Source organism: Ctenocephalides felis, unplaced genomic scaffold (assembly GCF_003426905.1).
Source record: "Ctenocephalides felis isolate EL2017-DRISC unplaced genomic scaffold, ASM342690v1 CF-g0.4_SCAFFOLD_00845, whole genome shotgun sequence".
In the NCBI taxonomy this organism is placed as follows: Eukaryota; Metazoa; Arthropoda; class Insecta; order Siphonaptera; family Pulicidae; genus Ctenocephalides; species Ctenocephalides felis.
The window spans coordinates 88,814,118-88,825,894 of record NW_020536999.1 but is presented as its reverse complement, the minus strand read 5'-3'; the positions used below and the strand labels follow the sequence as shown (position 1 = coordinate 88,825,894).

Genomic DNA, 11,777 nt, shown 5'->3' with positions numbered 1-11,777 from the left:
AAAAAAACATCATATTTGAATTTTAAAAATCATTTATTAATAATCACATAACATCAATAACACAGTTTAAAACAACAACGATAGATTAATTGCTATCATATTTCATATATGATATAATAGGTTTGTGATAACTAAAATGAGAGACATAAATTTTGCTTTGTAAACTATGTACATTTCTGGAGAAAACAGCATCAATAGTCGAGCCATATCTTGTGGTTGAATCAAATGGAGAATTATTCATCGTTAAATTAAATTTATTATTTAAAAAATCAATTAATGGTTGAGATTCTTCTGAACGAAAATTGACATTAAAATCTCCAGCAAGAATTAATGGTATCTCGTTGTGATTAGTGTTTAAAAGTTTTGCACCCTCATTAGAAAAATGAAGTAACTGCTGATGTTCAATTCAATAATATTTGATATGTTTTTATTGGGAGAAATTTAAAGGACGACTATAATCAATGTTTGATTCTGTGTGTTCACACAGCGGTCAACTGCAATATTACCTACTTGTGTAATTTCATTAGGAATACCCAGTAATATCGTTGGCGCAAGAAACTGCAAAGGAGTCGCATTATGAAGAGTATCTGAACATGAATGATAGACATTAGACAGCTACACCATCTGCTCTTGAGTTTGATCGTTTGTATTGAGTAACGCAGTAATAGTTCTGAATATTAATTCGTTCATTATTAATCCAAGTTTCCGAAAATAACAAAAACGTACAACGTTTGTAGCACTTTATCTTGCAGATCAGGCAAATGAGCTCGTAAACTTTGGCAGTTAAAGGAAAGCAATGAAATGCCGTTCAAACTTATTATCTCACTCAATTTTTCTTCTTGTGTTATTAATCTACAAGTTGAAAGTTTTTTGAATTCCGTTTTTAAGTCCATTAATCCTGCTGGCCGTTTTCTTCCATAATAAAATTTTTTGTCGTTGTTTTAGAAATGATGAACAATCCATTAATGCTGGTAACTCGTGATAATGCAACATATAGAAGCTGCTGATTATGTGTTTTATTGTATTCATATACAATTTTATCAAAAGTACCACCTTGTGATTTGTGTATTGTGAGTGCACAAGCAGACACTAAAGGAAAATGATTTCTTTTGACAAATATGATTTTATTTCTATTCATTGGAATAGATGAAGATTTCCTAAGAATCGGCACAGCTGTCCTACTGATATTAAGAGTTTGAATATGATGTGCAGCTTTCTTCTTATTTTGTTACCTATCTTACCAGGAAATTCAAACCATAAACGTAGAAGTTCATCATTATCGCCACGTTCTATGTACTCTAATTTTCCTACACAACCATTAGCTAAGCCATCACTTACATCAATATTAGTTGTTATTATGTAAAATTTATTCAGAACTAAAATTATTTCATACGGCAAACCCCCGGTATCAATAACCGATTTTTTGTGAAACTGTTGACGAATGTATGATTGTTGATATGTCCAATGGCAACCTACACAAATATCCGTGGCAGTAGATATTATTTTGTCTTCAACGAGATTCAATATAAATTTATTAGATTCCATGACACATTTATTCTCTAAGAAAAGTCTTATTCCATAAAGACATAATACAGCAACCTCTTCTTTTGTAAAAAAACGTGATTCAATTAATGCAAGTTCATATAGGGTTTAGCGCTCGACTTACGCATGACATGACGGGAGTGGATACTCGCGACATCAGCGCTTACGGCGTCGTAGTGTTCAACTTCACGTTGGCATTTTCGTTGCATTTGTACGGATTTACACCCGTGTAGCCTAAAGAAATTTTTACACCCATATCGCGCCTAAAGAAGTTTTACTTCAAAAATTCAAATGTTAATGTTGGCACACTTGGGACATTTGACATAATAATACGACGCCATGTTTGACAGTTTTGACAGATGTCACATACAGTAGATAAAGTTGTTTATTATATTTGTTTTATTTATAAATTATAAATAAGTTTAAAGAAATAAAAATGATTAAAATATATATGCTAGAAACTAAATATGATTACGAAAGCATACAAAGATAAATGGATGGACGATTGTTATAGAAACAATTGATTGACAATGCATTGATTAACACAAAATGTCTTGATAAAAAAAAAAATTAAATATGGCTCAAGAAACAGATTCTCTGTCACTACCAGAACATCTACAAAATGTTCATAATATGAACAATGAAATATCTAAGCAAACAGATTCATTACATTTTAAAATAGAACCTCTAGATTATGCAGAAGAAGACGAAAATGGTGCTGAAAATTGTTCACAAGATGAATCAGAAACATATATTAGAGACCACCAAATAATCAAAGAAGAACATGCTGTTGAATACTATTCTGATGCCAAAGTTTCTGACAATTCCGAATCTCACAACTGTGAGACTTGCGGTAAGCCTTTTACCTCCTCCTCCAAATTAAAAGTTCACATGAGCACCCACAGACGAAATAAATCCTTCACGTGCACGTACTGCCAAAAAGTGTTCAAGCGAGCAGACGCTCTAGCTGTACATATCAGAATACACACCGGTGAAAAGCCTTATTCCTGTGAAATATGCTCCCGTGCATTCTCCAGCACCAGCAACCTAATAAAACACCGACTTGTCCACACTGGTGAGAAAAGATTTGAATGTGAATTATGCCAAAAATCCTTTACTCGAATGAATAACTTAAAACAACACATGATTACTCATTCTGGTGAACGTCCCTTTCAATGTAGCATATGTCCAAAGACCTTTACCAAACAGGGACATGTTTCTCAACACATGATTTCACACACCGGACAACGGTCTCATAAATGTGAAATATGTGGTAAAATGTTTGTGCGTTCAGAATCGTTAAAGAATCATTCTAACATACACACCGGAGAGATGCCGTTTGAATGTGAAATTTGCAATAAGGCTTTCAGGCTTGCGACTAACTTAAAAAAACACATGGCCATTCATAGTTCAGAGAAGCCTTATAAGTGTGATCGATGTGATAAGGCTTTTACGAGAATGGAAGGTTTAAAGACCCATATGCATCATCATTTAGAGCAAAAACATTTTAAATGTGTAATATGCGAAAGGGAGTTTAGTTTGGAGAAGTATTTAAAGAAACACATGAAAATTCATATCGGGGATAGGAATTTTAAGTGTGATGTTTGTGATAGGGCTTTTGCACGACCGGACAATTTAAAACAACACATGAAGAGACACTTTACAGATTTTGAATGTGAGGTTTGTTTAATGAGGTTTACATCGTCAAATATGTTTACCAGGCATAAAAAAACACATAGTGATGTAAAGATTTTGTATAAAGATGAGAAATAGAAGACTGAGGAATTCATTAACTTCCCATATGGTAGTAATGGGCCAAAAATCGAAAATGAAAATTTTTGCTTTGAATGCTTCAAAAAACATTCAATTCCTATTGATAGGGAGATGAGCTGACTAGTTTTTTGGAAAGGCAGGTCCAGCCGTTACGGAGATACGGAGCAAATAGTGCAGAAAATACAAATCGAGTTTTTGAGTAAACGGTGTATCCGATTTGAATGATCTAAAAAACATTCAATTTGTAATTATTGGGAGAAGAGGTGATCATTTTTTAGCAAAGGCAGGCATAGCCATTTTAAAGATACAGAGCTAAATGTGCAAAAAATGGCAGTTTTTGAGAGAACTAAGCGTTCGATTTGAATGATACAAAGAACTTTCTGCTTGTTTCAACAAAATAATTGCTTTTGGAGAAAATTTTTTGTTTCAATTTGTTTTTAAACAAAAATTGCACTTACTTAGTTGAATAATTAAACAGTATTATTTATTTAAGCAAAAACAAGTACTGGAATTAGTTATAAGTCTGTCCTGTGTTACTTTATTATATCTATCTCCTATATAAATATAAAACATATTATTAAACTAATGAAAAAAAAATATTTAAAGATACAAATTAATTTTATTAGATACTAATGTAGAAAACCAAATTTATTGTAAACAAATAACAAAAAATATAGAACTAATTTTAAAGAAGCACATAAAATGTTTATAGTCCTGCAATATATCATTTAAATAATTTAATGAGTGGTTTATTGATTACAATTTTTCCGAATCTAGTAGTTTTTGTCCCTGATTTAACATTTTGTGAAGCCTTTTAACTATATTTAGGTAGTCAGGTGACTAAAGCCGGCCACAGACGTAACTGTATACTTGCGCAACCTGCGACTTGCGCATGTATTCTGTAGCGTCTGTGGAGTGTTTTTGCGCAACTTGACAGACTGGTGCAAGCGAGTAGGCATGAGCACTTTTTCATTATTTTAATTGCGCAATCATTCAAGTCGGCAAGTTCATTCGTTGGCCGCGTGTGGCAGCACATGTCCCGTTTTTATTTTACTTTGTAGCAAATTCATAATACAAGTTTATGAAGTTATCGACAATTAAAAGTTATTAAATTAGCCCCCTAAACACTTTGAATTCTCTTCTGATGCTGTAAATACATAAATTAATAAAAAAGATATATTTTTAGGTTATGTTTTGACATTTATTATTTGACATTTGTGATATGCTTGCGCAAGTACTTGAACATAAACTTGAACCGTCTGTGGGCGCTGAAAAAATGCGCCTGGTTGCGCATTCATTCAGTTGCGCAAGTATACAGTTACGTCTGTGGCCGGCTTAACTAAACAAGTGCAATACAAAACAAAAGATTTACCATATAACTAAATTTGATGATTAAAATGCTAATGTATTTTTCGGTATACAATTTCCCAGAATTCCGTGGGTCCTGATTTAACAATTTGTGAACCATTTTAACTACATTTTGGTAGTCATGTAACTAACTAAACAAATGCAATACAAAACAGAAGATTTACCATTGAATTAATTTATTAATTATTAAAATTTTAATGTTTTTTCGGTATATAACTTCTTAAAATTCATTAGTTTTCGTCCCTGATTTAACAATTTGTGAACCCTTTCAATTGCATTTTGGTAGTCATTTGACTAACTAAACAAGTGCAATACAAAACAAAAGATTTACCACTTAACTAATTTATTGATTAAAATGCTAATGTTTTTTTCGGTATACAATTTCCCAGAATTCCGTGGGTCCTGATTTAACAATTTGTGAACCCTTTCTATTGCATTTTGGTAGTCATGTGACTAACTAAACAAGTGCAATACAAAACAAAAGATTTACCATATAACTAAATTTGATGATTAAAATGCTAACGTATTTTTTGGTATACAATTTCCCAGAATTCCGTGGGTCCTGATTTAACAATTTGTGAACCCTTTCAATTGCATTTTGGTAGTCTAATGTGACTAACTACACAATTTGTTACTAACTTCGCTAAGTTATAGTAATGGGCCAACAAGTTGAACATTTTTGCATATCTTCACGTTTTAGAGGTTTCTGAACATTTTGGAATACCTCAGAAAAAACTGATGTGTGTGTATGTGAAGATACAATTTTTAGCCCACGTTTTCGGGCGTGCCAATCATCCGATAAGAATGGTTCGAAAAACATTCTATTCCTATTAATAGGGAGATGTGGTGATTCGTTTTTGGAAAAGACAGGACCAGCCGTTTCGGAGATACGGAGCAAAGAGTACAGAAAATAGAAATCCAGTCGGAGCATTCGATTTGAATGATCCAAAAAACATTCAATTCGTGAAGATCGATGCCATACACCACTAGTTTAATTTTATTCACGATTTAATTTCTTTTATATTCTGAATCGATTTGAACTTCGCGCCATGAGCAATTATTATTTTTAATGTTGGTATTGACGCGGCCATGTTTGAAAGCGAAATGTCAAAATATTGATCCGAGTTTTACAACACTAATAATGTGATAAATAAATTGTAAAATTACCTAGTAAATTATGTGGGTCATATAAAAATCTCAATATATATAATTAAAATGTCAAATGAAGAAACAATTGTGCCAAAAATCAAAACCGAACCGATTGAATATTCAATAGAAGAAATTCAAGACGAGTATGATTGCGAAAAGGAGGTCTCGGATAATTTTGAAAGTATTAGATCTGAAAACCAAATCGAATCTCCTATAGACCAAAATGTATCTTGTCTCGATCCCAAAGAGAAGTCTCGCACATGCGAATTCTGCAACAAAATTTTCAACCGCCCCGCAGACCTAAAAAGCCACATTGTCACCCACACCCGTGAAAGGGCATTTCTTTGTAAATACTGCAACAAAACATTCGCACGATCAAGTTCCTTAAACGTCCACCTCAGAACCCACTTAGGCAAGAGACCCCATGTATGTAAAATATGTGATAAAGCCTTCACCAGATCCGATACTTTAAACGAACACATGGTTGTCCATGGGGCTGACCGTCCTCATAAATGTGACATATGCAACAAAGCCTTCGGTTTCAAAAGCAATCTGGTACAGCATATGAACACACACTCCGATGAACGGCCTTATAAATGTGATATATGTGATAAAGCATTCAATCAATCGGGGCATCTTAAAGAACACAAGCTCGTGCACACGGGTGAATGGGCTCATAAATGTGAAGTATGTGATAAAACATTTGCACGACCTTATAATTTAAAAGAGCACATGATCACCCACACCGGGGACCGTGCTCACAGGTGCAAGTTGTGTAATAAAGTATTTTCTTTCATGAGTAATTTTAACAAGGCATATGAATATCCATAGTCGAGAACGTTCTTTTAAATGTGATATATGTGATAAAGAGTTTAGTCGAGCTAATACTTTGAAAGAGCACAAGATTACTCACACGGGGAAAAGGATTCATAAGTGTAGGACGTGTGATGATGTGTTTTCTTCATCGAGTAATTTGAAGAGACATCAGAAAGTTCATAGTGATAAGAAAGAGGAAAATAATTTATAGAAAAAGACTTGCAAAATTAATTTAACAGTGATTCAGTTGAATCATGGACATTACAGTAATTTTGTATGTAAATAAATATATTATGTAATTTTTGTATAAATAAATATCATGGCTTTTATGATAACTTCATTATGAATACAATATTAAGATTTTATATTTATTTATCAATCAAAAGATCATTTACTCAATTTGTTTCAACTATATTATTTAACATTTTGGATATAGGTGATCCGAGGTCCTTCTTCAGGAACTATTGACCATAAAAAAAACTATTACACATTTATTGGCTTATTTAATTAGTATAAAATTGTAAAAAATCATTTTTGGTCTTAAGAACTAAACAGTTCCCAAATCAAAATCAATTATTATATATTACAAAAAATATATTTGAAAAGTTGGTATGTCCGTTTATCATCTTATTAGATGTTTAACTTTCATTTAAAAATTTGAACAAAAATGCAAACTTGTTACATCTGGTGTACCAGTTTTTTTGTCTTCCAATCTACCTCTCTATATAACTATCTGTGTACCTCTCTATCTGTTTACCAGTTTTTCAGCCAACCAACTTACTGGTACAATAATTAACCTGACCACCAGTTGACATGTCAACCTGTTTGCCAGTCAACAAATTTACTTGTCCACTAATTTACCTGCTCAACAATTTACCTGTGAACCTGTCTATCAGTCTACTAATTCACCTGCTCAACAATTTACCTGTCCATCGATTTACTTGTCTTCCAATTTACCTATCAACATGTTTATCAATACACCCTTTTACCTGTTTACCAATTTACTTGTCTATCAACTAAAACCTGTCAACCTGTTTATCTGTCTACATATTCGTCTATCTACCTGTCTACCAACTATTTGTCACACATACACACACATTAATTTTTTTTTAGGTATGACAAAATGTTCAGAAACCTCTAAAACGTGAAGATATGCAAAAATTTTAAATTTCGATTTTTGGCCAATTACTTAGGGTAAGCTAAGGAAAGTTTAAAAAAAAAGATATTTAAACAATCTTGATATGATATTTAATTTTTTTGCAATAATAAATATTATATCTTAGGCGAAATATTATTTTAAGCATAATGACCCAATTAATATCAATAAAAAAAGTATTTATAATCTCCGAGCAAATTATTGCTCCATATAATATATTGATATATTAAATAAATATTTTACATAATAAATAATACTTGATATAATAATATTTGTTTTTGTATAATGTTTCCATTGATGAACAACTTTAAATGTGTCAAAGCATAGAATGTAACAAATTTTATATAAAACTTTGTTTATTTGTTATATAAATTTTGACTAATGTTGACCTAAAATTAGCTAATTAGATTTTTTGGTGAAAACATAAACTTCAATTTCCAAAATCAATTTTTTTTTCAATTACATTTCTCTCTATTTACATGATAGGTTCTTCACAATGCACTTTCATATGATTCTTCAGCATCTGTTGATACTTAAAAGCCTTCTTACAAATTTTACACTTATGTCTACACTCCCCCGTGTGCGTAACCATATGCACCCTCAAATGTTGGGGCTTCAAAAACCGTTTATCACAAACTTGACAAGTATATTTCCTTATACCCGTATGCTTCAACATATGCTCTTTCAGTCTCGAAGCACAAGTGAAAGCCATTGCACACTCTTTACATGCATAGGGCTTCTCACCTGTATGCTGCCGGACATGCTCAGTTAATTTGTAGGGAAACTTGAAAGCTTTGGAACAAAAATGACAAACAAAGGTTTAAGATCTGAATGTCTGCGCTTTATGTGACACATTAATTTATTCCTTACGAAAAATTTCTGACCGCAGTGTTCACAGGCGTGTTTTTTTTCTTCTGCATGGATTAGAGTGTGGGCATATAAAGTTCTTTTGGTTTTGTACGACTTTCCACAAGTTTTGCAAGCGTATTTTCTTAAATCACTGTGGGATTCTAAGTGCTCTTGTAGATTTCTTCCGGTGGACAAAACTGCACCACATAGTTGGCATAAATGTGGAGGCTTAGAAGATGGTTTGATGGAGTGGGTTTTTATATGTGTTTTTAAATAAGATGCTGATTTGTAGATTTTATTACATATAGTACACTCGTGTGAATCTTGTGGCTCTTTTTTGATGTCATTATGAATGTTGTATTCACAGTTACTGGTATTGTCAATATCGTCATGATAACTGTGATTAGAATGATTAGATTGTACGTCCAATTCTATAACATCATCTGATTCTTGTTTTACAACACCAGCAGTATCCTGGTCATCTTTAACTTTCTTAACTCTAGTCTTCCTTAAAGCCTTACTACTCATTTTTTTATGTACATGTTTCTTTTCCACATCCATGACAACTTGATCATCATCACAAACATTCCCCTCAGCATCTTTTGGATCACCTAAAGACTTAAATTCTTCTTTAATATATACATTTTGTATTTTACCTTTGAGTTTATCCAATTTCTGTAAAGAGTTTCGACATTTGGTCCAAAATTTGTAGGCCTTGTACAAGTCATGGAGACACAAATCACAAATGTATTTGGGGTACTCGTCGTCTGGGGACACTTCGAGGGCTGTACAGGAGATGAACATTTTTAGAATTAAATTCTCATTTTCTGATAATTGTTTTTGTTCGATGAATAAACTTTGTAGGTTTTTGTCAGCTAAACAGGCACGACAAATTGGGGATGAATTAGAATCCATTGTAATAAATTGTTAACATTTTAATACATATTTTCACATATTTTTATTTATTTGTGTATTTGAATTTGATAATCGTGACCTGTCAAACTTTGAGGCCAAAGAGTATATTGTTGTTTACATAAAGAGTGGACTGCTCTTGACAAAGATTTTTTTGTATTTGTATTTGTTTATAATAAAATACTTTGAATCACTCGCTAAGATTTGAATTATTATATTAAATAAAATATAATAAATATTATTCTGTTTTATTCATTTGATTATAAATTTAATATAATATTTCTTTTTCCTCAGTTCGCATGCGCATCTATACAGATCGCGTAGAAGCCCCTCTATGTTCTATGCATTTAACATGGCGTCGGCTTCTTAAAATGACGTATTAGAAAAAGTTTGTTTTTATTTATTTCTCAAAGCTATTTACATAAATATACAATCGAATAACGTTCCTTTATTACTACACAATTTAATCAGTATTTCATTTATTGTTCGAGTATACGATATACTCGGATATCTGTATACGATGTGATGTGTTGTTTGCATAAAAGAAAGTAACAAGCTGATCAAAAGGATTCACGATGAATAGTTTACTAGCCGAAATTGAGAAGGCTTATTTAAGCCACATCAATGTCAATGAGTTGGATTACAGCAAAATGTACAGCTCGGATATATGTCGGGCTTGTCTGGGGAGCAAAAACCTCCAGTCCCTCTTTACTCAGCAAAGTCACATAGCCGATGGCGAGAGCATACTCTTAAAAATGTTTATTTCTTGTACAGCACTCGATGTCTCCCAAAACGACGACTACCCGAAATACATCTGTAATTCTTGCCTCGAGGATTTGTACAGGGCTTATGTATTTTGGAAAAAATGTCGAAACTCCGTAGGAGAATTGGACAAACTAAGAGGTAAGACTCATACTGTATATATCAAAGAAGAGACTAATCCCTTCCCTGATGTTACGAGACTCGACATGGCTGATATCAAAGAGGAAGTCAACCCTTTGCTCTACGAAGTCGATGTCAATCTTGAAGAAGGCGGAGAGATTGATATGCTAAAACCAACGCACCACCAGGAACAACAGTTCTCCTAAAAAAGTCACGCCGGTGAAGATCCAGGTAGAAGCGGGGCGGCGAAACCTGGTTCAAAGAATAAGAAACCAAGCCTAAAAAGTATGACAGTTCCTCTGATGAAGAGTTTTTTGAGTGAGATTGTGTCAAAAAGCAAACCACAGCCTGAAGTAAAGGCACAGAGATTGATAAAAGATGATGATGACGGTCATGACGATAGAGATGATGATTTTGATGATAGAGGACGAAGACTACAAACCTGAAGAAGAAGAAGAGTACGCTGAAACAAAAACCTCACCTGCTAAGAAGTTACGACGGTCTTAAATGTAACCAATGTGATAAGAAACTAGCAAGTGAGGAGGCGAGAAAGACTCAAACACATTGCCGGAGCTTGCATGCAATATTGCAACAAGAAATGTGATACATATGACAAAAGGTACAAGCATTTACGAATACACACTCAGCCTCATAAATGTGAGTTATGTTTGAAGATTACGCAACCTCAAATGCTTTAAAAGTCCATGAGCGTGTTCATACTGGTGAAAGACCATTCCCGTGCAACGTTTGTGGAAAGGCTTCAAGACAAAAGGACATTTGGACAACCATTCCGTTCGGCACACCGGTGAACGTAAACATTTTGTATATATTGTGACAAAACATTTATTCGAAGTTCTCTCCTCAACAAGCATCTCAAGACCACGAAGAGTACAAGTTGACCAAGGGATATCAAAGAAAAAGTACCTCCTGGGAGAGAATCTTTTTGTGCCAAATCTGCGGCAGGACCTCAAAACCCACAAAAATCTCCAACAACACATCATCAGTCATTCTGACTTTAGACCTTACGAGTGCAAAACCTGCAACAAGAGATCAAATTCAAATCTAATCTACAAGTGCACGATGTTAACGCATGCCACAGAAAAAGAAATTTGATGTGTGACCAAGGTGGGGCCAAATTCTTGGTACGAGACTCCTTAAAATGCCATATCAAACGACGACACTCCAATGTCAGACCTTATGTTTGCAAAATATGTTCAAAAGGATTCAAATTCTCCTACAAACTCACTGTTACGTACGACAGCACACCGGGGAGAAGCCTTATGCTTGTCAGGAATGCAGTATGCATTTGTTTGTTCGAGCAGACTCAAGA

At 33.4% G+C, this 11,777-nt stretch overlaps 3 protein-coding genes across 3 annotated transcripts; 2 read left to right on the top strand and 1 right to left on the bottom strand.

The window, feature by feature from the left end:
* The first annotated feature begins 2,118 nt into the window (after positions 1–2,118).
* Positions 2,119–3,315, top strand: LOC113362898 (gastrula zinc finger protein XlCGF57.1-like). The gene has a single exon (XM_026605393.1). It carries the CDS (start codon positions 2,119–2,121, stop codon positions 3,313–3,315), a length of 1,197 nt encoding a protein of 398 aa, XP_026461178.1.
* A 2,544-nt stretch (positions 3,316–5,859) lies between these two features.
* LOC113364241 (zinc finger protein 184-like) lies at positions 5,860–6,966 on the top strand. Its single transcript, XM_026606733.1, has one exon. It carries the CDS (start codon positions 5,899–5,901, stop codon positions 6,661–6,663), a length of 765 nt encoding a protein of 254 aa, XP_026462518.1. The 5' UTR covers positions 5,860–5,898; the 3' UTR covers positions 6,664–6,966.
* Positions 6,967–8,572: 1,606 nt separating this feature from the next.
* On the bottom strand, positions 8,573–9,568 carry LOC113362897 (zinc finger protein 354A-like). Its single transcript, XM_026605392.1, has one exon. The coding sequence runs from the start codon at positions 9,566–9,568 to the stop codon at positions 8,573–8,575; it is 996 nt and encodes a 331-aa protein (XP_026461177.1).
* Between the last annotated feature and the right edge of the window lie 2,209 nt (positions 9,569–11,777).